The sequence below is a fragment of the Bombus affinis genome, chromosome 14 (assembly GCF_024516045.1).
Source record: "Bombus affinis isolate iyBomAffi1 chromosome 14, iyBomAffi1.2, whole genome shotgun sequence".
Lineage (NCBI taxonomy): Eukaryota > Metazoa > Arthropoda > Insecta > Hymenoptera > Apidae > Bombus > Bombus affinis.
Window position 1 is genome coordinate 5,032,046 of NC_066357.1, and position 27,890 is coordinate 5,059,935.

Consider the following 27,890-nt stretch of genomic DNA (forward strand, 5'->3'; position numbering starts at 1 on the left):
AATGAGAATAAGATTGTGTATAAAAAAAAAAAAATTAAATCACGTGGGCTCGTCCGGGATTTGAACCCGGGACCTCTCGCACCCGAAGCGAGAATCATACCCCTAGACCAACGAGCCATGTAACAATTACGTCTTGATATGTTAATAATCAGCAAACAGAATTAGTTAATATTAAAATATATTTAAAAATGTTAAAAATTATGTAACTATTTCTGTATAAACATTCTCATTAATAATTCACGTAGAAAAGATCACTTTTGAAATAATTTACGTAATAAAATACTAACTGAATATGATACTCAATATAGTATAATTCTCAAAGAGCGATATCTTATCAGTATAGGGAAATTATGGGTAATTAAGAAATATTGAAACTCTAATGTTTTATTCCTAAATGAACGATAAATATCGCTTATTACTCAATGTTTACCATTTTGAACTATGACCACATTGATCGGTTTTCGGATTTCTATTCCCATTTATCCCCATTAGATTTCGTGAATTCCGATTTCATATTTGCTAAACAACATTTACGTATCAGTGCAAGTTCCATTCGGCGAAAATGTAACAATATTTTCGCGATATATGTGTATTATATCTTTATACAATTCTTACATAATATTCTTAAACGACATTTTTCATTACATATGTACGTAAATGTAATTGATAAACAAAAAATTGTGAGGTCCATTAATAGAAATACTACAGTAATTAGTGTGTGCAAAATATTAATGCTACATGAAAGGAGGAACTAGCTCTCCGCAAGCAGTTTCAACTTTCACTGTACTGATTACGTGATTAATAAGCAATTATCCCATATAATGGTGAAAGTATACTCTGCATGGTTTACTTTCGCATAGATAGCAAAAGATAGTAAGATCATTGTGCGAATACATACATGAATCTTCATTTACAGCGACTGAAAGTGGAAGGAGTACGCTGATGAAAGGGAGAGAATTAGGTCACACGGAACATAAGTACGCATATTTCAAATATTTCTAGAGAGAAACAATGAAATAAATAAATAAATCATAGTGGAATGAATGATGTACAGCAAGCTATATGAATAATGTATAATAACAAAAGTAAAAATCACATAAACTTTCTCGAATATTTGTCTGTTTAACCACAAGTATAGTTATAATTATACTTCCTCTACTGTTAATGTTCTAAATTTTTCGCATCCTAAAATAAAAATTTGGCTACTTGCCTGTACGTGCCAATGCATCGCTGTCAATTTCTAATTGATAATTAAATTTAAATTCGCATTGAATTTTTGCATAACTTTTTCTTTTGGTTTATATATAATAATTATCAATTAATGATCGATTAGTAATAATTGTAATAGTGTTTAGATATTTAAAGAAATTTAAAAAATTCATCTCCATAAAAAAGAAATGAAAACAATATTTCTCAGAGTGGAATTGTTTTTCGATATGCAGAAAGAAATGAAGGTTCTCGTTGTAATCGATATGTGTCACATTTGAGACGTTTGCATCAGAAAATAAAAAAAGATGGAATGCTTCAAGTAGGTCAATTAATTGCATCGAAGCATCATACATTTTCTTTAATTTATTTGATTATAGGTCAGTATGTCCAGAAACTACAGATCCCGAGGACAACGACGATAATTCGTCAGAGTGAGTACATAATTAATTCGTATAAGTCCGAGCAATCCTACGATCTTGATTTAATATTTTACTATTTCGTTAATATAATACTTACATATGTCCGTTTGCACAGAAGATTATAGAAAGAGAAGGCTTGATAATATGTTTATATGCATTTTATAGTTCGTATCGAGCAATAATCCAACCAATTAATATTTTCCTGTAAAAATAATGTTAGGCTGCTGTGTCAAACGATATTCGTTACAGTTGTTTATCACGTTTCGATTTCTCACCTTTGCATTTGCCTGCGATAGAAAACTTGAAACTGATAACTCATAATAGAAGATCCTAGTATCGTTAAGTGTATTATTAACAACTTGTTGACAACAAGACACGTATAGCATCTTCATGTAAAGATTGCAGTGTCATTACTACCTTATCACTTAAAAGGTACATATATCTATTGATTTTTAAGTTTCTTCGTGTTTAAACATGTAATGCGTGTAATCTACATTTTCAAAAATTGTCTATTCGAAGGTCTTAAAATTTCTACTTACAAATTCTACATTTATAGATTCCGCTTATAAATTTTCCATTTCAATGAGACTTGAATATTCAATTGAATTTAATGTATTCTTTACATAATATTCCGTCACATAAACGTACAAAGTACAGACTTTGCATTTCTTATCCACGATGGAAAGTGGAATCGCTTACGTACGTGTATAATTACTATTTTATCATTTTCTGGTCTTTCTCAACGGTATATGCAAATAATTCAGATATATTATCATTGAAAGGAAGAAAGAATAACGATTAACTGAAAAATTAATGAAGTAAATGTTTATACCCTCTACCCAACAAGTGTCCATCGCGAGAAATAAGAATTTCACGATTTATCGATCCAACTGCACGAATTATAAAAACGTGTTATACGCCATTGCATATAATACCGTTTGAATTTCTATAAATTTATATCGGTATCTTAAGTTACCAAGTTATTATTTACAGTGTAAGAAAGAGCAATTTAATGATCTGCTACGGTAGATTTCGTAACAGGTGGAAATTTCATATCCTTCGGGCCTGGATCAGTCATAAAAAAAACTTAGCGACCTTAAGACCAATTTCTATGATGACGAAGTTGCAATAATCGAGCAAGCGCACATAGGTTGCTTTAGTTACATACTCGAGTATACGTCAGTCACGTTTGCGATCTATCCGTGCTTGGTGGGATCGATTTCACCGAACAAAATTGATTTCAAAAGGAAACGTTCTTCATTTTCTACGCGACAGAAACAGACAGTGTTCGTTGTCAAGTGAACTATCATTCCCTCCAAATTATGATCAATCGTTATTCTTGAGTTTCATCGAGTTTCGTCATAAAATTTGAATCGTAATAATCACCAATGGGAACCTTGCATTCGAAGGATATGCGTGATGGAGTACGTCGCAGAATGTGAGTGACGATATTATATTCTTGAGGATGTTGAGTTATTCAGTTGCGAAAAACCAGATGTTGACGAATATATAATATTTTACTTAATGACAGGATGTTTTTTTCCAGCGGTAGAAATACCGTTCGGTAATGGCGAAAAGAATGTTAGTATATACGTATGTTCGATTATGATAATAAACCGTAGTCGCGTCGTATGAGTGAATCAAGTATGGAAAGCATTTATATCGCTAGTCCTTCGTCGGTGGGAAAATTAGTGGTAAATAAAGCCGTTCCGCTAGACATAATTCGAGACAAAACAAAGATATGCAAAACACTGATTGCACATTGTTTTCGCTGTATGTTTACAAGAGATATTGTTGCAATTGTGATTGCTAAGTCGTATAAATTTTAACCGATTCATTTATTCTCATATCGAATTAAAAAAAAAAAAAAGAACTTAATACGGAGGGAAGTGTGCATATCAAAAATAAACCACCCAAACAGAAAATAATGTAAAACACAAGTCTTAGTAAATAAATAAATGATACGGATATTATCGGATGTCGAGGCAATTAAACGAATTCTGAGATGATGATTCCTTGAAAACATTGATGTGTCACGACATTTTATTATTTTATAATTTACCGCTTATGGAAGTCCACAGAAACGTTCGTTGATCGCGCTTATTTTTATTGTGACATGTGCATCTTTTGTTTTATCATGAGGTTTTTACGAGTTCTCTCTTATCGGAACACGCGAGCAATTATTACGTTTAATATCACTTGCGTGATAATGATGTTTCATAGGTTTCAACAAATGTATAAATACTTTACGTAAACATTAGATTTTGCAATTGTAGCTTGTAGGCTGAAATTTTCCAATATCGTAAATATTTCAATGACATGTTATGCGATGATAGGTTACCGACCTGCGTCGTACATGTGTGTACAACTGGAATTAATATTTGGTCAATTACTGTGACGTAAAAGGTCAAATAAGTATGCTATCAATTTTGTTTTTACTTTTTGCAATAGAGACATTCATGAATTGAAAATCAAAACGTGAAAAATATCGCGACAAAAGCATACATAACATTGTCTACAATTTCATAACACATAGTCAGTTCTCTAGAAATATTATCCTTAATAGAGGAACACAAATTTACATAAAATTATAAGATACAAAAGACAACATATATACGTATACTAAAATATATAAGATACAATCACATAAAATCATATGCCAATCCTGATACAGTCATTATATAAGAAAATATCTTTTTTTATTTCAAAACATTAATAGCTAGTCATACGATGTAATGTAGATAGATTTTTAAGCCAATGGCAATTTTTTGAGATAAATATTTACAAAAATGGAACTTTCATATTCTTGCCTGATGATCACGTGACATACATATACTATTAAGTTATCAATATAACGCGAAGGTTATACGAGTAGCGCGGTCCAACCTTATTCTTAGCAATCGATACAACAGTTTATCGAAAGATGTTTGATCGAATGAGTGGCAATTCATACGGAAAACGAGTATGTCGTGGAAGCATTTGCTCAGGCGGTTAGAATGTCAATTTGCTAGTTTTTCCCGTCAGTCGAGTCACTTACGTTATGCGACTCGAAATCTTGAACCAGAGCGCAGACACATTCAGATTAACGACAGGTAAAAATCAACATTTTGAATGTTCAACCGACTACGTAAGTCTATATAGTTGTGGTTATTACTATTATTATTACTATTGTTATTACCATTAAATATTGTACTATATACAAATCCTTAACAAAGTAATTTACCAGGCGCGTGCGTATTTTAAATAAAATGGTTTAGGTGTGTACTAAATACGATAGTTTGCTCTTTACTCTCTGCGTTGATTTGCGCCATTTAATATTGAAATTAATTATTTAACTTCATAGGATATGTACATAATCATTGTCTTTACTCCAGTATTTTCAGTGTCGGGAATTATACGAGAGTAGTGGGGAAAAAGTGTTCTTTGGTTTCTAGAACCATAGTGGTCAGACATTTTGGACAGTTGTGTAACGTATACTTTTGTGAACGCGGATTATTTGATAGTATGTAATAATGGTGATAATGTAAAAATGTTCCGTTCGAAACCTAAGCAAAAGGTATTTAGTAATATGTATTTAGTGTAGAAATTTTTGTTATTGCTCCTTTTATTTAAGTAAAAACCATGTAACTAATGTTTGTATAAACTGGTTCAATTTGTTTCGCTGTAACAATATTTCCTCTATTCTAAGATATTCCTAATATGTTTATTATAATTGTTACAATTTGCGATAGATATAGACATTACAATTACTTAATTTTTCTATTAGATATCCATGATGTAATTCATGGCCAGCAAACAAAACGCGAACAATTTTCGCTCGATGGGCGAAGTCGCGCGACTGCGCGATACCCGAGATTGCGCTAAACTAGTTATATGTTCAGTGACGTAGCAAGTGTACCGTGTTCATGTATACTCCCATTTTCCTATCTCGACCAAGTTCCAGCAAAACAGACACAATCTGATAGCAAAAAACGCATCTGTGATCAACAATTTATATTTAAGCGAAAATTAATAAAAATTCCTCGAAAGAAGAATTTTATTGCACTATACCGACGATTCGCCCCTACGATAAACTCTCGATGAAAAACTTATCATTACCCGACTGTAAACACTTATTACTCCACAAAATCGTATTAATAAGTTGAATTACGAATGCAATCTCGAAATAAAAAAGAGACGCAATCAGATTCGATTATTGGCTCATGTGATAGATACGTGACTGAGGTTCACTCCCCGCACCCTAACCTCACCTCGTCGCAACGCTACTCTCTTCTACTGGTTGTACCCAGTAGTTCTACCGTACCGACATCCCTCCTCAATCAGCTTTAAACTTCGCTTGTTATTTCCAGGCTCCAAAGCTCCAGTACTCATTTAGCGTGTGACAGTAAATCTTCGACGATGTCGAGTCTTCAAAGGGATCAACTTGGCCAGCGGGGACAGGGCGATGTCGTTTGTTCTAGTTTATTACGTGGTATTGACCATCTAAAAAATCCCCAGTTGAATAAGGTAAGCTAACGTTACGTGTTGCAATTTAACATATAATAGCGGTTTACGATGCCGACAGAATCGCTGACAGTTTGACATCTAATATCATGTTTCGTACTTTTTCAATGCACTTCATTGAAAAGAAGAAACGTACATTATATATTATATAGATTGTGGATTTCTATGTATTTGGGTTATATTTAAAGTAGAGTACTCGTTATAATCTGTCACTCTTATAGTAAAGATAGTACTAATCTTTATTTATGTTTATGAATTCGCATAACAATTTGAGATTACATCTCATTAGCGTGTGATAATTATAAAGAGGACAAAAAGTAACGACTGACTATTGATTATTGCAACGGTATCCAAGGCATTCGTTCTTCTATCGAATCGAAAACTTTCCTATGTTAATCCGTGAAAATAACCTGTACGTTGTAGCTGTTTTTTGGCGCGAAATTTGCATTTCATATTTGCACCTTTAACGGTCATTGCTTTGTTGGACAGTAGCGGAAAGCTTTCTGTTGTTTTATTCAATATGTGCGTATATTTTACCTCTATAACGTCGTGTAACTTTGATTATTATATTAGTTATATCGTGATCGTTTGCTTCTTAACAAAATCTGTGAAAATTACAAATTCATTGTTCATATATACATATCCGGAGGTTGATGCATAATTGCATAAATTTAAATAATGCGTAACATAATAAATAACATAATGACGTAGACATTTCTTTATACTGAGGACAAAAAATTCGAGTTACATAGAATTAAATGGTATAGTAATTTATGAATGAAAAGATATTCAGTTAAGTCCTATTCTGTTGTACTATGAATGACCTATGAAGTTTCATACATGTCATCACTCTGTGATGAAATTTTAACACAGTTTATAAGATATTTTTCACTATTTCGCAATTTGGCCTTTATCAAACATCTGTATATTTTGAGCCAGCGAATTGTAATTTTACATTACCTTTTTACTACTTTAATTATTACTATATACTTTCATTAAGTTTATTTTACTTTTATATTACTCGTTGTTTAATTTTAATATATTAATATCGGAAATGAAGTTATAATTACACTTTGATACTTTGAAGAATTTTACCTTTAGCTAACAAGAATCGTACAGAAATATAGATACACGGAGGTGTATAAAATGAGAGAATGTGAGTATGAAAGAATTATTAATTAATATTTAGAATGAAAATACGAGAAATATGAAAAATATTAGTTAGAAGGATAATTATGCGGTTACGTTCAATAGGTCACGTAGCCGATGCGATTCCATGAAATTCACTTTCACGGCACACATACTTAAGAAACGGAACAAGCGGTGGTATGACAACCTGAGAATGATGAAACGGACGCTTCTTACGTATATGATAAAACGCCGTTATCTTTATCACAGTTTTTATACATGACTTTATGTTCGTATAATACCCGTTCATCGAAATTAATCCATACCTATAAGAAGACGCCAACAAATTCAACTAAAGATTTAAAAAAACAGTTGACGAATACAGGAAAAATACGTGTAACTCCTTTTCACAAATTTACAGATATAGCTATATAAATAAGTATTATTTTGGATACTAGTTTCACGATTAATGGCTAAAAGTCGAGGAAGTATTTTATATAAATAAAGTTTCTCGAGTTATAAAAATCTAAAAGTACCAAAAATCAGAGAATCAAAATGAGAATCTTACCTAAGCTTAAGCACTGAGAGTATAGCATTTTGCAACTGCGATGTTGCAAATTGTACGAAATTGAGTCTTAAACTTTGAAACGTGTTTAAAAACGAGGCGCAATTGGTAGTAGTATTGACCAAACTAAAATAATTTTCTGCGTGACTGTGCAAATTGTACTGTACGTCGCTGTTCCGGAAACATTCGCTTGTGATTACGAAATTTACTGGGAATTTCACGGTTAACAACCGTTCTTCGAAGGTTACCGTTTAAGGAGTAACACGTATCTTCCTATGGAAATTCAAGACACACTTACGATATTTTCTTCTCTGTCATTCGGTTGTGTCTTTTCTCCGTAACTTGTAAATATCTTATTATCTTGTACAATATCTGAGTAATCAATAGCGAATTTAAGTCTACATAATAGACGACTGCGTTTCATTTTGTGAAAGATATATTTCAATATCTACGCGTCGAATAAAAAAATTAGTAGGTTTTTAATGCAATGTGACGATCAGAAATGATGAAAGTTTGACAAATATTTTGTTAGAAATCTAGCCAGTTAAAAATAATTATTTTAGTATTTAACTTGGATTTATTAGTCTGATAAAAGAGCAGGAATGGCTGGGTTATAAAAAAAAGACAAGAGTGGTCCCACTATAAATAGTTCCAGTGTCTAGTGGGTTAAGGATCAAAAAGTTACACATGAACAACTTTACCAATCTAAAATCACTTTCTAAACATCTGATATTTACTAATTTAAAACTAGTTTTAAAATACGCTCTATTAACTCTTTATAGTCGAATGTTCTTTTACCTATAGAAGTGCAATTTTTCGAATAAGTATGACGAATATTAATTGACATAAATAGCAAGTAACGATATAATGATAGGATGTAATAAGAAGAGAGATAAGATTCATACAACATAGATATACAGATATAAAACTTGACTGTTGTATAACATCAGATATGATTAAGATTGAAACATTGTAAATAACTAATCGAACTGGGTGGGTCGTATTTGATGATACAAATAAAAAGGAAATTTCTATGAAAGTCTCAAGAAGTTTTATCTTGAGAGTTCTCGAATAAACATTTCACGATCAGAGTTTTATTTTTCGGAGAAATTAATTTCGAAAATTTAATCATTGCACGTATACTCTTACCCCGATGTTAAAGGTTTAACGTTCAAAGAATTAAAGATATAAACATTGTTAAAGTCCTAAGTATGGTATATACTCTATACAGAGTATATATTACAGAGTATATATACAGAGAATATATACTCTATACAGAGTATATATTATTCTAATATTAGAGAGTATTGTCTGAATATTGATTTCTGTACTGACAGATAATTTATCTATCAACTTAAATGTTTGTTCGCCTTTGATGTAACAAAAATTCAAATATAGTCACTCCAAGGTTTACATGTATATACATTATATGAATTCTTCGACGATTAAACTTCTACTTAGTTTTCATCCACTCGCATTCAAAGACAATCTCAATAGCTGGCACTGATAAAATTCCACTAATAAATCTCTCAATACCTACGATTTATTGTCCTTGACCATAGTCTCATATTTAAAATAAATTTGATCCGTTATTTATCCGAGAATGAACTCGAGCAAACATTCGTACTATCGAAGAGCTGGAAAACTCCAGTCGACGATATCTTAAAATACTACCTCCCCTCGTTCCCCTACCTTTTTTTGTGTAATTATGCAAAAATTGCACACATCACGCGACTATTGAAACAAGCTGTCACGAATCAGCTGATAGGAATAATTATATATCGACGATGGTATTGTTTCATATTTATATGCTATTGTTTCTTTGTCAGGCTCGAGTCACCTAGGTAATTTGCGAATTTAGATATTCCAGGGATTTACTATTATTTAATTAAACATTGATTTAATTTAATTGCAAAGCGGATTGAATATTAAATACAAAGAAGAGTCGACTGAGATATTCGCTCATTGAGACAAGCGCGTTCACATTAAATATTCGGTGTTTTCTTATTATTTAGAATTGTTCAGATATCAAATGTTACGTGAAACATATAAAAATACTCTTATCGTAGGAATTTCAATAGTTTGGTTCAAATATTGACAAATTTAGCAGCTTCGGTTATTTTCAATTAAGAAATGATCGAAAAAATGGAATATTCTTAAAAAAAAAATTCATATAAACTTTTCTTTCTTCTTTTGTATTATTATTTTCATATTAATTTTAGATTAAGTATTATGTACCATCTATGTACTAATATCATAATATTTACGAATTAATATTTAGAAAGTAAATAAGTACAGATAGTTAAATAGATAAATAAATATATATCGTACACTAATAGTTAACATTTACACGAGTTATACTGCGCCCTTGCAACAAGGGCGCACCTGGATTATGCGTGATACGCATTGGAGCAAATATTATGATTCTTGCGGTAGGTCGTGACTCGTTTCGTAACCAAAGGCTTCCAGAGTTGCGTATCGATCGTTTGTTAGCCGGTACAACTCCTGGCAACCGTTTCCATCGTGGATTTGTTAGTCATGGGACTCGAGGATCCCGTGGATAGCTCGTAGGAACAATGGACACGGATTGGTGGGACCTCGTGCCAGACTTTCACAGAACCGCGCGTATTCCTGAACCTCTGCTTGCTCTGGATGGAAGGGTATTTTATTCTGCAATTTTTATTGAATCCTTCGCACGTTTTATAATGTTTATGTTTTTCATTTATCGAATTTATCTGAACCATTCTTTTCGTCTAATATTCACTCGATAATCGATAGATTTCAACGAAACTAGATAGGATTCTTTTTCTTCCTTCGCCACAATACCAGAAGCTTTTTGCGGTTACCTGCTTACCGATATTCGAATCCATCATCGAGGCAACGTTTCGTGGTGTTCTTACGACGTAACATCTATCTATATCGTCTTCTCGGTGTTTCACGTACTTTACGGATTCTGAACATTTAATTGCTTCAATAATTGCAGCAATAAATAGAGCAACTTAGATCCTTGGATTTAGCAATTCGCGATGTACTTGCAATAGCCTTCTGATTTGAATATACCGTGTTTTCGCCAAGTCGAACAATGCGATCGATCGACAAGGTATTAAGAATCATTCTCTTTTGGAAAATATTTCGATTTTTCATCAAACTTTGCATCGGCATAGTCAATCATCGCGAAGCTGAACATTTTGCCTCTAAGTGTTCTCGTTACGTACACAGAGTACTCTGTACACGCTTTCTACAATTTCCAAGCAAGCGGCAAAGCGTGAAAGATCAATCGCGAAATGTCATCGGATGTAAATCTGTAAATATTTACATACTATGAATCTTCTAACACCTCTTTTTCCCTCTGGTATCGACGCTTTTCATTTCGATTCGCAAATACACGATAAGATAAGATAAGCAGAGATCTCGAAAGATTTTAGTCGAGTTATCGTCTGGTAGGTGTTCCTCGACATCGAAAATCATTTTCCTTGATCTCGAAAGGTTCTCCAACTTTCGTGCCTGTGCTCGGTGCATTGGTCCGTTACGAAATTTCGAAAGTTCCTTTCTGGTTTAATGGACCGTCAATTGCACAAGGATTAACGTCACTTGTCGTTTCGTTTATTCGACTTCGGAGGAAAGATTGGTTATTTTAAGTAACGCAACGAGATTTTGCTGGTTACATATGCAGCGAGTTGCCAACAACAACGATAATTGTCAGATGCATAATTAGAAGTCAATCACGAAATCATAACTAACTCAGTCATGTTTAGACATTTTCTACTAATTCAAATTACCTAAAAAATGGAAGACGATCAGAAGTATAATATTTACAAACATTTTTCTTAAATCCAAATTTTAGAGAATTTGAAGAAATGGAAACCGACTAAAGATTCGCGTTACCTTCTGGATTTTTAGATTTTTTAATTTCTCCATATTACGCGCATCCTTTGTATTCTTGTACTGTCCAATTTCCTATGAACAAAACGATCAAATAAATATCCTAATAATTCCAATCTAGTAATAAATCGTTCTACCAAGCATCCTTCTGTTTTCTTTTCTTTTCTTCTCTCTCTCTTTTTTAACGAAAAATTCCACTGACACTCTTTTGGATTCGAGACTAACCGGATAGCGTAGGGTCAAAGCACTCTGAATGTATAGTATTTTTCCATCGACAACCGGGGTCGTTGACAATGCTTCGAACGTACCAACTAGACCAACCATCGACTACGTCAGTTCACTTTTATTAATTACGATGCATTTCCCCTTCTGTGTCTCGTTTTATTACGAATCAATAGCGAGCTTTGACTTTTCAAGTCGATCATTTTAAACATCGAACCAGCGATCGAACGTCATATTTCGTAAAACTTACGTAAAACTGTTTTACATTGCAAATAGACGTTTTCAATTTGCCCTCTGCTTCGCGACATGCGCTGTTTTATCGTGGAAATATGCAGTACCGAGTAATTACGATGATAAATAATTTTACACGTGTTTTTCCTTCGCGACGAAGTGAAAGGATCCTGGAAGGAAGGTGTTCGAGCGGCGTGTAATAGAGTAAAAAAAAAAAAAAGGATTTTTGTCCACTAACTTTAACTGGGTAAACTGGTCGAGTTTCATCGACTAGAATTTCACGAGGCTTGTGTGCTTTTCAATTTAAAAGCTTGGATGCTTGTCTAATGTAGAAATCTTTCTGAATTATTCTAAAAATTAAAGGTCTCTCTGAGAGCTAGTAGAGTTGCTATTTAAACTGTTTCTTAACTTACGTAAGTTCCTACCAATTTTAGTAAAATTCCATAGTAAGATAAGTGGAATAAAATGAGTGGAATTTAAAGGGAAATCATTGAATATTTTATTACACTATATTCTGATCCAGAGATATATATTGTTATGGATTCACGAGGTTTCGTAATAAAATAAACAAATCCTTCTCACGCGAAAGAATATCTTTTTCATATTAAATTTCTATCCGTATTTTACGTTATATTCGAAGCTAAGAAATTGCAATGATTCACTGACACCATAACGACGCTCTTTATGGATTTTATCATCGAAATAAAACTCTACGAATGTCTTAGTCGACCACGTATCAGCTTCATTAAAAATTAAAAATATTAAAATTAAAAATAATAAAATAATATTGAAATAGAGGGAGAGTATGGTTAATGGCATTTAGAAAAAGTTGCCTTCAATTAACGTCAAGTTAACTTCAAAAAACTGAAGAAAATAAACCTGTTTTACTAGTATCTAAAATCGCACTTTTATCATAATCGTAAAAAAGAAAATTACCTGTTAATTACAAGAGTGCGTAAAAGTAACGCTTGATACGTCATAAGAGACTGATAAATTACACTAATTAATATCGGATGATTGGCAGGAAAAAGCTCTTTCTCATATTGAATACAGAAAGATAACGAAATGATCGAATAATGCATACAATACAATGAATGGTATTGTTCGAGAAAATACTATAATTGTCATTAGTCCTCTTGAACAGACATGTTATCGTTTCAATTAATCGATATCATACACGTTATACACTTCAATGGTTGTGTTGGTATTCTATTGTTAGAGTAACTGAAAATTGTTCCATTTGCATTAACCGTAATACAATCATGCGTTCAATATTTTACCTTCTTCGTCATAAGTTTCTAAACAAAGATTATGCTAATTCAAATATGTATCTGTTTATTATTTTCCAATGCATAAAATAAACAACGCATAGCACAGCAGCTAACTTTAACTAATTTTGTTGCATTCCAAAGAAATTAAGATTAATTTTAATTTAAATTTATTTAAAATAAAAAAAAAAATCCGGATGCGTGGATGGCGTAGAAATAAATGAATTAATTAGTCGATATCGAAGAAAGCATACAAACAACATTTTATGAACGAAATTCGAGCCAAATTTATAATGTTAATACAAGATACTTGAAAGTCTTGAAAGTGTTTCGAGAAAACGTTTCACCGGTTCGATGAAAGCTTTTGTCCAAACATTCTAACAAAAACCACTCAAATCCCACGAAAATAGACTATTGCGTATTTATAAAATTTCGAATCGGTCACTTCGCCTATTCTACTAATTCTAATATTAAAACTACCACTTGGCCTGGTTATGTCCGGTATAAATTGGACAGACATTCCACGCTTCCGATATTAAAGTCTTCTGTACGCTCTTTCTTCTCTTGATCTTTATGTTTTTGGCCTTGACGATGGATATATAGGTTTTGATAAATAAAAATCAGTAAAAGAAGCAATTATGTAATATGACCACGACGATCATAGCGATGCGTACTGTTCTGTGCTCTTGGCCATAATATCAGTGCCGATTAAGTTGAATTTAATTAGTCAGCCTAATTAGCTAGTTGGCAAACCGACGAATCTTGCGAGTGAATCGAATTAAAAATTCTGGACTGTTGGTCCCCTAAATGTTGCATCTTCAATGGAAATTGAATCTAATTTTGACGAGCTTCGATTATGTTACTTAATAGAATGTCATATTACAGAATGTTATTTGTAACAATTTGTTGTTAAAATTAAATTAAAGTTACACATATTCGCTATCATTATTATGTTAATATTGTTAATAGTACGATACAGCGTGTCCAATTTAAAGCGATCCTCGAGAATATTTTCAAAACAGCTGACGTTGGAAGAAATGCATAGAATTGTACGTCCTTTAACACGGTTTTCAACGATCTGACTCGTTATTCATTACGACACAATACTAATTTATTTATGTTTCTTTTTTTACACAATGGCAGCGAAAATGAGACAAAATTGACGAATGACGCGAAGAAATTTTTTTTTTTCTAATATTATCAAAGTTATTATGTCATTCCTTATCGATGGAAGATGTATACATCGTATGTACTGCTTTGAAGTCGAAAGATTTATTGACTCCTTTGTCGATTTAAATGCTTCAAGCATCTGATCCATCAAGTAAGTCGGTCCTTGAGCGAACCGAATGTGGATCATGGAAATTTACATCCTGAGGGTATACTCGTTAATTCCCGTGTACATAAGTGATATATCATCTCAATTGCTTGTTTCTAAACGCCTTAATGTCTCGCGATTTTATATCATGTCGTTTATAATTGACAATTTTACGGTTTTCAAATTGATGTTTCCTGTCGGTTGGAGATTAAGAAAAAGAAGAGAAATATTGAACATTTATCGAAAAATAAGTTAACAGAAAAAGGGTGAACACATTGAGAAAAAATTAAACTCGTACGTATTTGATTTCCGTTCAAACCGTTTCAAATTTCAATTTCAAGTTCTCTAAATTTCGATATTTTTTCGATGTCTTCGAAAACAATCTTCCCTGATCGTGTAAAAATAAGACCAAAGTATTCCAAAATTTGTTAATATATCATATCATTGAACGCGAGTTACGAAATATTTTGATTTGCAAACATGTGAGCGCGTGTTATTTAAAGACCATGATGTAAGTTCGAGTCAGAGGCAACAGCTGATCGCCTTTCACTCACGTTCACTGCCAACCGACAGGAATTTTCTCATTAACCCATTCCAGACAGTAATGGAATGATTCCTGTCAATGTCAGGATAGCATCAGGCTGACCCCATGATGCGTCTCTGTTTATTGCATTCATTTAAACTGATGACCCCACTATTTAAATTAGATAATATCGATAAGAGAAAGAAGTGCACGTATTCGCCCAATTTCCTTTCATAATCTCTTGATGTACAAAATGAATGAATTGTATTAGCATCTTTTATAATTCTTATTTCAGACCTGCTTAAACCAAGAAAATATTTCTCTACAATGTATGCTTATGAAAATAAATAATCTTTTCATTCCAGGGGATGGCCTTTAGTATTGAGGAGAGACAGACATTAGGTATTCATGGTCTATTGCCAGCAGCTGTAAAAACCCAGGAAGAACAACTAGAACTCTGTCGCTTGAATCTAGATCGTTATGATGATGATTTATCAAAATATATATACCTCATTGGTTTACTGGTACGTACTAATTATTAGTTTATCCTTTCCTTTATAAGTATCTGAGTTACTGAAGTTGAGAAATTTGTTTAAAATAGTCAAGATTATTCGTTCAAATATCTGAAATACTCTAAAGTATAAGGAGAATCTAGAGGATCCAAAGAAATTGTTCTACATTTTTTTATTCTGTATCACGTTTCCACTGAAGAAGAATAACCGTTCAATGTTATGGTTACAGGACCGAAATGAAAAACTTTTCTACCGTCTATTGGGAGACAATGTGGAGAAAATGATGCCCCTGGTATATACACCCACAGTAGGTTTAGCATGTCAGAAATTTGGCCTAATTTACAGAAGACCACGAGGTCTGTTTATAAGTATACATGACAAAGGATATGTATATGATATTTTGTGTAATTGGCCTGAACACGATGTACGAGCTATCGTCGTAACCGATGGTGAAAGAATATTAGGACTGGGTGACTTAGGGGCCTATGGAATGGGAATACCAATTGGAAAATTGTCTTTGTACACCGCTTTGGCTGGAATTAAACCTCACCAGTGCTTGCCAATTACTCTAGACGTTGGTACAAACACTCAGGTTGGTACAAAGATTTCTAAATAATTAACGCGTTCAGAGTCCAGGTGTCTAAATTGTGTACCCATATACGGGTCAGGAGATTACAAATGTGTTAATTATGAAGTAATCAACTTCTCAATTAAGTGAAAGTGTTTCTTATGAACAGGATGTGATTATGAAATACATATGTCGAATGTGCGTTTATAAATTGTGTTAATTCCTATAATGGAATTAACTCTTGTTATATCTTTGAAAGATATGAATGTTTTATCCCAAAACAGTATAGGATGGGTCTAAAAATAATATTATTTATATGTAAACATACGCAAAGAAGATAATAAATGTTATACAAACTGATTAAATACTAACTTCTGTTTCAGTCTCTGTTAGACGATCCCCTTTATATTGGTCACAGACACAAGCGTGTTATTGGTCAGGAATACGATGAATTTTTAGACGAATTTATGCAGGCTGCCGTCAAAAGATACGGACAAAATACTTTAATCCAGTTCGAAGACTTTGGAAACGCCAATGCGTTCAGATTACTTAATAAATATCGTGATCACTACTGCACCTTCAACGACGATATTCAGGGAACTGCATCAGTTGCTGTAGCTGGTTTGTTGGCATCTCTTCGTGTCACGAATACGAAATTGTCGGAGAATACAATCGTCTTCCAAGGTGCTGGAGAGGTAAATATCAGGACTTGATACTTTAGATCGATTGTAATACTTTTAAGAAATGTATTAAGAAACTATAAATCGATATCATAAATATAAACATAATCTGAATTAGTGTCAAGATTAAGATGTTTCATTCAATATTGTAGGCTTCACTGGGCATTGCGTGGTTGTGTGTCATGGCCATGGAGAAAGAAGGTGTGAGTAAAGCAGAAGCCAAGAGTAAAATTTGGATGGTCGACTCAAAAGGATTAATTGTTAAAAATCGTCCAAGCGGTGGACTGACAGAGCATAAATTGCACTTTGCTCGAGATGATGCGCCAATAGATACATTATTGGAAGTTGTTAAAACCGCAAAACCTACGGTACTTATTGGTGCAGCAGCAGTTGGTGGTGCGTTTACCACTGAAATATTGGTAGAAATGGCAAATAACAATGAAAAGCCTGTAATTTTTGCTCTTAGCAATCCAACAAGTAAAGCAGAATGCACTGCTGAGCAAGCATACACTGCTACAAAGGTATTATTACAGAAATATTGTAAAATTCTCAATTGTATTCCAACAATGTGTGAACCGTATTATGTAAGAGCAAAAAATCGAGTAATTAATTTTAAATATTTACAGGGAAAATGTGTATTTGCTAGTGGATCACCGTTCCCACCAGTGACGTACAATGGAAAGACTTTCTATCCTGGTCAGGGAAATAACAGTTATATCTTCCCTGGAGTAGCATTGGGCGTTATATGCTGTGGTATGCGTACTATTCCTGAAGACACATTCCTCGTTGCTGCCAAGTCATTGTCCGATATGGTTTCTGAGGAAGATTTAGAGAAAGGAAACTTGTATCCGCCACTCCAAGACATTCAGAAATGTTCTTTGAAAATAGCTGTTGAGGTTATGAAGTATGGTTATGACAATGGTAAGACTTGTATTTTCTAACATTCCTGTATAATGCGTTTAGCAATTAGATCGAACTAAAAGAATTGATTTTATTTCCATAGAACTTGCTACGGTTCATCCTCAGCCCAAAGACTATGAAAAATTTATTCAGGCACAATTGTACGATACAACTTACAAACCATCAGTTCCTCCAGTATACAAATGGTCCAAAATGTAATTCTGAGTGTCATCGATTTATATGTGAGGCTTTGATAAAATTTGAGTAGATCGATTACACAAATGTACGCAACATTTGCCTAACAACGTCGATTTTTTTATTTGGTATGGTATTGTAATTGCCTGTTGACCAGGTTCGTATATAAAAAGCTCTGTTTTTCGTGCGCGTGTATGAGCAACATGTATGAGTGTGTATTGTAAAAAGTATCTTGTCGAAATATTGTATAAACGTATGTAACGCAACGATGTATTGGACAACTTTAAATTATTGGGATGAAAAATTTGATTTACTAGTTGGAAAAATAAATGTCAAAAATTATTTGAAAGAAACGTGTTTATTGCTACTCGAAACAGCATTTTTTCGCAGTGCTCAGACATATTCCTTTCGTATTTTGTACGAGCAGCAGTATGTGACAAATTTCCGTCATATCGTATGTATAAGAAAACTAAAAGAGTCAAACGAGACGATGTACATTGTGTAGAATCTTCGTAATTTTTTAGAACTTATCCCTCTATTAAACAAAATAAAAGCAGAGGCGTTCTTAGGTACGTGAGTTCGCATTTATTCTTAAGGATTATATGCGACGCACGCGTAAAATTCTCAGTATTTAGGAGGTGCCATTCAATCAATCCATTTCAGCCTTCTAATCGGATTGATGAAACGTAAAACACACATGATTGTCTGCAATATCGTAAGATTATGCACAAAATTTAGATATACATTAAACCGAAAAGAAAAAAGTGAAACAAATTTGCATCAGCTTTATCCAAAAGTTCCTAAAAAAGATCTATCACATTTTCTAAAATAAATCATATATGCGATATTTTTATGGTTTCTGAAAACATTAACACGTGTATTTTACGACAATGAATTGGCGTCCAATGAATTTCTCTCTCACACACTCCCTCCCTTTCTCGCTCTCACTTTCTCCTTTTCGTTAATCTTAGTGTCAACACGTACGCATATATTTACTTATTTCTTAACGCTAAATCTTTTTCTTACTACTAAACACGCCATGGTCATCAATCTATAACAGAGTATAAACTGCGACCCTTCTTTACTCCAAACTTTGTTGCATAACATTGTAATAAAATTAAGGGATAAAATGTACAGAAGAGCGTTTAGAAAATGTGTCGCAGGACTTTATAACGCTACACTGAGCCAGACACGCTGGTCTTTTCGCAAAACACTAATAGGGACCTACCTCGTCAAGTCACATTACATCATCTACCAATTTTAATATCTCACAATTGGAGATAAGAATGGTAACTTGATGTATTTTTCATGTGATTATTCTCGATATTCTATCATAAATTATATCGAATCTGAGTCCCACAGCACCATTGTACTACTGCTTTTTTTCTTTTATTTTACACTGTTAGTAAACAATACAATTTTGCAATTTAATCAACGTCGTTGATCGTTGCTAACAAATTTAATTACATTTTCTAATAAAATTTCGAACCTCCTTTCTTCTTTTCCTTTTTTTCTTTTTATCTACTTGTTTAAATTCGTTTAGTTATTCGGTTTATGTCATCGAATCTTTTTATAACCGGAAAGATACAGTCTTATAAGACTTAAGGGCATCAGAATAACGACGTGGGACAATAACGTCGTTGACAGTGGAGTGTCTGTCCAGTACGGAAGTCGGTCCCTTTCCTAGCTTCATCGTGAGAGAGAATGTGATCTTTCGTGGCTTTGTTGAGAATCGCCTGCTGCCCGAAGATCTGGCAATCTTTGATGTGCAGGTAACGCATCAAAGAAAGAATGTGCCAGCGCGTCCTTTAGTGTTATCCTCTGAGAAGGTTCATATTCTAACATTTTTTGGACGAGATCGAATAATTGTCGATGTTCTTCATCGTCCGAAAGCATACAACGCTGCGCATACAAAATGAAAATACATTAACATTTAAAGGTAATTTTAAATTAAAAGATCTGTTCACCGTTTTGTTATTTATAGGAAAATAAACACTTTTAGATAATTATGTAATTTAGTATAAGATATTTAGAACAATGACTAATTACTTACATGTAAAGGTTTGCAATTGTCACGTACGTATCTACCGGCTGAGCTCTTTTCGTCCCATTCTAATTTGCCATGATAGAAGTATTTAGTTTTAGTCTTACGGGCCATACGATGTGGAATCGTGCCAAGTATACGTTCCATCATCGCTAAATGTTCGCGGTTGTCGTGTGTTTGGAATAAAGTAATACCCAGGTACAATTCGAAGAGGATGCAGCCAATCGACCATACGTCACAAGGCTGAGACCATCCTAATTCTATACAAAACGGGTAACGAATCAATAATAAGAATTTCGTAATCTGAACAGCTGATTTTACGAAGGTTACTCACCTAAAATTACTTCGGGCGCTCTATAATGTCTTGTACTAACGATCGTACTATGGTGTTCGTGGTCGAATGTAGCACTACCGAAATCGATGAGTCTAATATCTGTCCGTTTTACGCGCCTAATGTCTCTCCGCTTAAAAAGTAGAAACTTTTTTTACACACTTTAGAACACTATACTTGATCCTACATTTATTATTTTTTTAGTTAATTGATATAATGCAAATGTCACTTAGAATCATGCAGCATTAAATACTTTACTGTCTATCTATTTACAGTTCGATTAATAACATGTGAGAATTAAAAACAAATATCTCTAGCATATAAATAGATCTGAAATAAATTAAGTAAAGAAAGTTGGATGCTTTTCAATTTAATGCACTTTAACACATGCATACCTTTTACTAACACGAATGTATAGAACGTGTTAAGTAAAAATAAATGAAGTACAATTATTAATTCCATTTCAACATTCAATATTTTATAAATAGAGTATTCATAAGTATAGAGCTACACTATTCCAAGTGACACGATAAATTGTCCCCATATTAATATAGAAAAATCTCATCATGGCTCACCTTTTTGCTACTATATATGGTCTCATAATCGGAGTCTACGAACAATATATTTTCCGGCTTCAGATCGGTGTGCGTAAGTTTGTTATCGTGTAAGAATTTGACGGCGTAGCAAAGTTGATACCCAATATGCCTGACATGTTCTAATGGATAAGGCTGGTAACTGTTATCCCTCTGTAGATACTAAACAGTTAGAAATATGGAATCGATACGTTATTTGATAAATATGCTATACATACCAAGAAATCAAAGACGCTAAGCCCAAGCATTTCGAAGGCGATGCACATGTGTCCGTGATAATTGAACCAATCGAGCATTTTCACACACAAGCTGAAAGTAACAATAAAATGTTAGATGAACACAAGAAACAAATTCACTATTTGTAAAAATATACATAGGCAGGAAGAATGGTGCTAGCAAATGGAAGGCGATTCTTTTACGTAAAGATAAACTGATTGTTCTGTTTTATCTTTTGAAATCATTTCACGCATATCGAAAGATTATTTGTACATAATTAGATCAAATGTAATTTACTTCACGCGCTGATTTCACCAGTTTAGTCAAATTTTTCTTAATTTCTTATCCATATTCCATTGAATATTAAATTTAATTACAATATTTTGGTCTTATTTATTGAACATTGCTGCTATTAATAACATTAGGAGATTGTGGTATGCTGCTTCATCTCTACTATATTATAGCATAGTGCAAAACGTAAACATTCTATTTACATTACCTTCTGCTACCAAAGTTTTAAATATAATTTGTGCAAATTTTAACAATTCCTAAACCAAATAATACCTCATGTTCTTAAATTACAATTAAGTAAACTTAAGCTAAATTTCCTCAGACAAAAAAGAGAAAAATTGGGTCTTTGTAGGCGGAAATTTCGCCGCAGAATTTTCAGCTTATTTTTACACGAAGAATCACCCTCTTCTACTCGCCGCGGTCCAGTCCCCACCAGGTCGAAAAACCACGCAAATACTAACTGTTGGCCTTCCGGATCCTTGGTCGCAATTTTCTCTAAGGCATTTATTTCGAGCTTCGCGGCTTCTCTATACTTCTCTACGTTCTTGATAATTTTCAGCGCCATCACATGATCCCTGCAAACGTCATTGTACTTTTATTAGACGACACTGTCCACCGCACCGCCAATAATCCACATGGTCGGTAACATCGTATATACATAACGAAACACAAAAGCGCGCACGTCCAAAACGCGACAAAGGAGAGAAGAAAGAAAGGAAAGAAGAATGTGAAAAATGGTTCAAAGAAATTCTCCCCTGATCGGCATCTCGACGAGCGATTTCGTGACAATTCGTTCGCTCGTCGAGGCCCGTAAAACAAAGTGCAAGGCCATCCTATTATTGCGACTACTTGCGCGTCATTTTGTGACACTGCGGCACGGCTATTTCTGACTCTGCTATGACTCGAGTCGCGCCACGCACCTTTGCGATTTTCTTTGGTGCATGTTGTTCTGAGTGGACAGAAAGTCAGGATCAACAAAAAGAATATCCCAGAAAGAAAAATCAGCAGGTACTTGGAGGAAATCAGAGTAGGATAGGATAAGTACAGGATAATCTATAAATTACTTTACTATCAAAATGGAATAGATTCTTCCATGTGTGTTTTAAATGTTTTAAAAAAATTGTGTTTCACACAGTGGAGATTCATTACGGAAGCATTTACTAGAGAGCAACAGAGGTAATTAAATACCATTTTTTAAATTAACGCTGTATCGCCTAATTTTTATGTCGTGAATATGTCCATAAAGTTGGTAATACACAGAGTTTGTTGTTGTCTTCAGCAACAAGAGTTTGTCAGTGATTTGTAACAAGTCAGAGAACCATGTTCGATGTGTATTAAGGAAAATATTGAATACATATGACAAACAGAGTATTTGGAAAGAGCCAAGAACATACATTTAAAGACTGTCTTGCCAATTTGGAATCTTACAGGCTTTGTTGCAAGTTACCAGTGATAATAAATTGTCTTGCACGGCAATAAGTTTGGTAACAAGATAAATTTTGTAAATTATAATTGATATAAAATTGTCGAAATTATTACGTATTTCCTCTATCACGTATGGTAAAACTCAGTCGAATGATGTGGTTTCTCGTAGCAAATCACTGACAGATTCCTTTAGCTGAATCTGCCGGACCAAATGATATATTCCTAGTTGTACAAGCAAATTGCTTGCGTAAAAATAGAAAATGTATATTCTCTACTTTAAGACAACAGCATTGAAGTTCAGAAACAAAATTCGATTATCGCCTTACGTTGCTCCACAAATACTTCCATTATAAATTCCCAAAACCTGAAACAAAATTTTTAAGACATATAGCACAGAGGAATTTATTCGACATCTTAACAGTAAGTCGACTCACAGGCCATTCTGTATATAAAAAGGAGACTAAAGAAAAATAGAAAAACGCAGACCCGAGGTAGGTTACCTATGTAGTAGTTACGTTAGCTGCCACTTACATTTGCAAGTCCTTAACCTTGACAACTTTTCCAAAAGTACCTTCTCCTAGGGTGGCCAGAACTTTATCTGCAATGTAAAAAGATAGATAAGCCTCCGAATACATCAAAGACCTCGCGTCCATGGAGGGATCGTCCGTGTTGCTCTATGATGGCCCTGCCCTCGACTCTAAAACCTGAATTTATCATCGATGGACTCGTCGATTCTTTGTCTCATCGATGATAAATCTCTCATACATATATGTATCAAACGATTTCTAAGAAAATTCTAACCAAGATAAGAGAAGAGCAACAGAGACGCACATCATGTTGGACGTTCGGCCGACGTGTGTTCTGTACGCCATACGTTGTGAAAGGATGTATGATTTAAGTGAAAAAAACGGTATCGTTAGAACTTTATGTTTTATCGATCGGAACTGCTGCTCTCCTAAAGGCCGAGGTACCCTAATCGTAAAAAATTGGCAGCCTGAGGACATAACATTGACTATCACATCCGGATGCACGTGTAAAACCCGACGTCAACTATTCTCTGTCAGTGTTCCAGCCTTGAATAGGCTGGATGCATTGGTTACGTTGTGTGAAAAGCCATCGGAAAATGAGAGCGAATGTCCAATGTCCTCGTGCGCCTGTTCAAAGACAGGGGAACACGTCATCCCGAAGAAAACGTATCGACGAGATAGCGCAAGCGTGATCTCTCTTTGTCTCTCCTCCTTCCTTCGCCTCTCTGTCTCTCTCTGGCTCCGACATTTCATCTTCAATGACAGGAATGAAAGCTCGGCACAAGAGAAGAGGAATTTATATTGCAAATAGCATTCCGAGAAAGTTGTTGTATTTGTACTCTCAGAGACATATATGCGGATAGTGGATTCTGAAAATTCCCCAATATACTTGAAACAGTGGTGTACTTTAATGAGAAATCTAGCATATTTAGAAGTATTTAGAAGTAGTAGTACATGATAGTGGGAAAGATATTTAAGTAGTGGTTATAGAGAAATTAGTCACATAGTAACGTTTTAGAGTGTTTTGAACATGTTTGAGCTAGTTTGGATATGTTTGAGGTAGCAAGTGTTGATCAATTTGCATTATATACATATACATATATATGTATATGTATATCTATATAGTGAAAATTAATCAACATGTATATATATATATCGGATATACTCGTCGATTACGAAGTGCAGGGTGGAGGAAAACGAATATTTGTAACGGGAAGAAGATCGCTACGACAAACACGTGTTGCCAAACCTTCCAACCATCTAAGGTCATTTCCCAAACCCCTCATACCATAAACCCATTTAACAAACATTAATAGAGAAAAATGATTAAAAGGGACAGAAATCGATGTGAAAGGAGAATCAACCCTTTTCGACAGACAGAGAATTTTTAAGGAAGTATCCAGTCTTCTTCCGACCATCAGACAGAGCAAACACGAAGAAGAATCAAGGATTTGTCAAACTGAAACAAGTAGAACGACGTCGAGGAACAATTTCCGAAATGGATCAACTTGAAACAAGCATACACAACCAAATACACAGAGGCAAGTTGGAAAAATTGTACAACACAGAAGTTTGAGAACAAGAGAAGAAGAAAGGGGAAGCAGAGGCGAGAAGAGGCAAAGAGAGACCATGGGCAGATACCGTGGGTAACCGATCCGATCGATCGATCGACCAATCGATCTGAGGCTTGCTTAAATCTACTACAATGAGTGTATTCACGTATTCACGAACATCTATTTGCCAGGATGTCGCCGGATTGGTAAACAAGGTGGCCGTCTTCGTCGTCCTCGACGGAGGGCGGTCGTGGGCTCTACATATGGGCCGGTGGAATCGGTATCAGCGGCGCGTGCCAACAGAGGACCCAATCAGTGGTATGGAGTGCACCATTTGGTTGGTCCGGATCACATTGGTCGGTCCGACGATCGGTCCCCGTGTGTTCGGTTTCATGACGAAGAGCGCCGACAGAGAACCAATTTCCCCAGCGGTACGTTGATCGACGATTCACCAGTTGGTTGGACCAGAGAAGGCGTAGTCGTTGTGGTTCGCACGTTGATAGGTTGCGTGTGGTTAATGGCCACCACACGTAAGTCGGCCAAGTTGTCGGTCATCGTTGACGTTGCAGGATAGAGCGTGAGATCCCATTGTGGCCGAGAAGAAGAGACGTCGGAGTGTCCACATCCAAGAGCCGTCGCATCAACCGATCGCCACCACACACCGTCATCCACCACCACCACCACGAGGGCGGAGACCCGTGTAACACGCGGTAGAGGACGTGTGTAAGCACGGACGAACGTACGAGTGTGTCGGTGGGGAGGAAGTAGGGGGATACATCATCGTCATCGGTCATCATCGAACCACCCGATCCGAGCGCCCAGTCGAGACCATAGTGACCAATCCGTGTGCCATATCCGTTTCCATTCCATTCCATTCCATTACAACGGAGATGGTAACCCAACAATCAGAGAGAAAGGGGAGAGGGCAAAATGGTTTGCCAAGTCAGAAAGTTGCGGTTACGAATTTTACCATCGGCACAAAGCGAACATATTTTGTCATTTCTTACTATTATTACTTTTTTAAAATTTACGAATATGATTATTATATTACGATCATTATGTCTCATCTGTTACCTTTATACTTTTTTTTTCTAAAGATATAGAAATATCTTTTCTATTGCTACTTTTTGCTTAGATCTTGTTTTTTTCCTAAACTCTTATACTCGTGTTAAAGTTAGTTACTCTTTGTATATTGCATCGAAGGAGCTGTCTTACTTTAGCGTATGGAATATACGAAAATGGATATCTAAATAGACGTGTAAATATCGAAATAGAATATTACTTTCTCGTTTATATGCATTGAATTAGAGATTGAATTCATTTACAGGGAAAAAGTTCGATGAATGAAAAAATGTCGGACAGCTTCTCTCGAGTGCGCTCGTCACGTATTATTCTTTTCTCTAACATGCTCGGGGAGGTCGTCTTTTCTCTACTATATATTTTTTCTCAATATTTATGTTAATCTTCAATAATCTGTAGAAACTCGGTGTACTTACGTGAATGCGCCAAATGAACGCGCCACGACGCTCGATCCGTCGTTTCGATCGACCGTCGTGACGCGTTCGTACGGCGCGCCAGTGCGGATCGATCGATCGATCGACACTTCGAGTCTACCTTATCGACGCGCGAATTCAAACTGACTCGATGCATGAACTACTGTACTATACATGAAACGATTCTTATTTTGGAGAACGAGGGGACAAAACTGTGGTACTCTGTCGATCCTTATCGATTAAATATTTTTCATCGCGAAAATACAATTTAAAAATACGTAATATATGTGTAAATTAAATTTAATTATTGAATTAATTAAGAACGCGTACGTATAGAAAAATGTTTTAGAGAAAATTTATCACATTAATGGTTTGAAGAGATGTTACAAATTACAGTTTGCTAAACTCGATAACAACTTGCTGAATAAACTGCAGCTTCGATGGATCGTTGACACGATGCCAACGCGCAATTATTTCGGATTAGTCGAACATCGAGCGTGAGATCGAGAATTTTTCAACGCGCCGACGCGGCATCGCAGTAAGTCAGTCGGCCAGAGGAAAAAAAATTCACTTACGTAACTATAACATATAGTTAACTTTTCTTGTTAAAACGGATTTATCATGCTGGTACGAATATTCAGTGATGCTTCGAAAGACATTAGCCGAGTATTACGATGATTTGAGATATTTCAAAGAGTTAGAATGCTCTAGAAGTGTTTCCCAACCCTCATTAAGCGGCGATCCTCTTTTATAACAGCCAAATAAAATAGATTAGTTAATAGTTAAGAATAGATCTATAAGAATAAAGATCTAGAAGAATATAATCTCTAATCTAACGTGATAGTTACACGGATAACATAATCAAGTCATATCTGCCTTCATTTATCAAAACTCAGTATTAGAACCAACTCTGATAGTGTAATGTATGCAGCTAAATTGGAATAGATAAGCGTTACAAATCTTTGCGAAGAAATTTTTTTATAAAAATAACCATGCCGAGCACTGGTGCTTGCTTGGAACCCACAGGCTGGAAATCCAGATTCTAAAGGTACTGTACATATTTTCGATTAAATTAATTGTAAACTCTAATAATCTATTTTTATTGTTGCGTATTGGCGACAACTCGAAGATAAAATGGATATTTAGATTGGAATCGGTAGAAAAAAAAAAAAAACCGAAACACTAAATTAGTATTGTTTGAGCCTTACTGTCGAATAAAGTTGACTCTCCCCACCCTGATGTGTCGTCTTCTGTTTCAAGAGCGAGGTAAAAAAAGAAAAATTCTTTCTCCTACAAA

The 27,890-nt window shown here is 34.6% G+C and overlaps 2 protein-coding genes, 1 long non-coding RNA gene and 1 other non-coding gene across 9 annotated transcripts in view; 1 reads left to right on the forward strand and 3 right to left on the reverse strand.

The window, feature by feature from the left end:
• Nucleotides 1-45: 45 nt before the first annotated feature.
• On the reverse strand, nt 46-117 carry Trnap-cgg (transfer RNA proline (anticodon CGG)). The gene has a single exon. It is a non-coding gene; the product is annotated as a tRNA-Pro (tRNA).
• Nucleotides 118-2,809: 2,692 nt separating this feature from the next.
• On the forward strand, nt 2,810-18,473 carry LOC126923884 (NADP-dependent malic enzyme). Of its 4 annotated transcripts, none has more exons than XM_050737789.1 (8): nt 2,810-3,066; nt 5,978-6,134; nt 15,631-15,789; nt 16,007-16,369; nt 16,729-17,040; nt 17,178-17,546; nt 17,652-17,946; nt 18,029-18,473. In XM_050737789.1, the coding sequence occupies exons 1-8, from the start codon at nt 3,017-3,019 to the stop codon at nt 18,142-18,144; spliced, it is 1,821 nt and encodes a 606-aa protein (XP_050593746.1). In that variant the 5' UTR covers nt 2,810-3,016; the 3' UTR covers nt 18,145-18,473. The 4 variants fall into 4 exon arrangements, with proteins under 4 accessions (XP_050593746.1, XP_050593747.1, XP_050593745.1 ...); XM_050737790.1 differs by lacking the exon at nt 2,810-3,066 and adding an exon at nt 3,181-3,209; XM_050737788.1 differs by lacking the exon at nt 2,810-3,066 and adding an exon at nt 4,544-4,720.
• LOC126923929 (uncharacterized) lies at nt 5,215-6,025 on the reverse strand. Its single transcript, XR_007713349.1, has 2 exons — nt 5,879-6,025; nt 5,215-5,586 (listed from the first exon to the last, which is right to left on the reverse strand). It is a non-coding gene; the product is annotated as an uncharacterized LOC126923929 (long non-coding RNA).
• LOC126923879 (dual specificity protein kinase CLK2) overlaps nt 18,460-27,890 on the reverse strand; it is a 42,066-nt gene continuing 32,635 nt past the window's right edge. For 2 of the 3 annotated variants that reach the window (XM_050737766.1, XM_050737763.1), the window contains 8 exons: nt 25,279-25,357; nt 23,552-23,618; nt 22,057-22,170; nt 21,307-21,397; nt 21,071-21,250; nt 20,499-20,628; nt 20,174-20,424; nt 18,460-20,022 (listed from right to left, as the gene is read on the reverse strand). In XM_050737766.1, the coding sequence (XP_050593723.1) occupies nt 19,810-20,022; nt 20,174-20,424; nt 20,499-20,628; nt 21,071-21,250; nt 21,307-21,397; nt 22,057-22,170; nt 23,552-23,618; nt 25,279-25,357 (1,125 nt within the window). In that variant the 3' untranslated portion in view covers nt 18,460-19,809. The remainder of the gene's footprint in view (nt 20,023-20,173; nt 20,425-20,498; nt 20,629-21,070; nt 21,251-21,306; nt 21,398-22,056; nt 22,171-23,551; nt 23,619-25,278; nt 25,358-27,890) is intronic. The other variant, XM_050737765.1, reaches the window with a different exon arrangement.

Coding starts and splice junctions, on each gene's coding strand:
- LOC126923884 (XM_050737788.1), top strand. CDS start 4,593: ATGTCGTGGAAGCATTTGCTCAGGCGGTTAGAATGTCAATTTGCTAGT. Junction 4,721..5,977: donor CACATTCAGATTAACGACAG/GTAAAAATCAAC, acceptor TGTTATTTCCAG/GCTCCAAAGCTCCAGTACTC. Junction 16,370..16,728: donor ACGTTGGTACAAACACTCAG/GTTGGTACAAAG, acceptor CTTCTGTTTCAG/TCTCTGTTAGACGATCCCCT.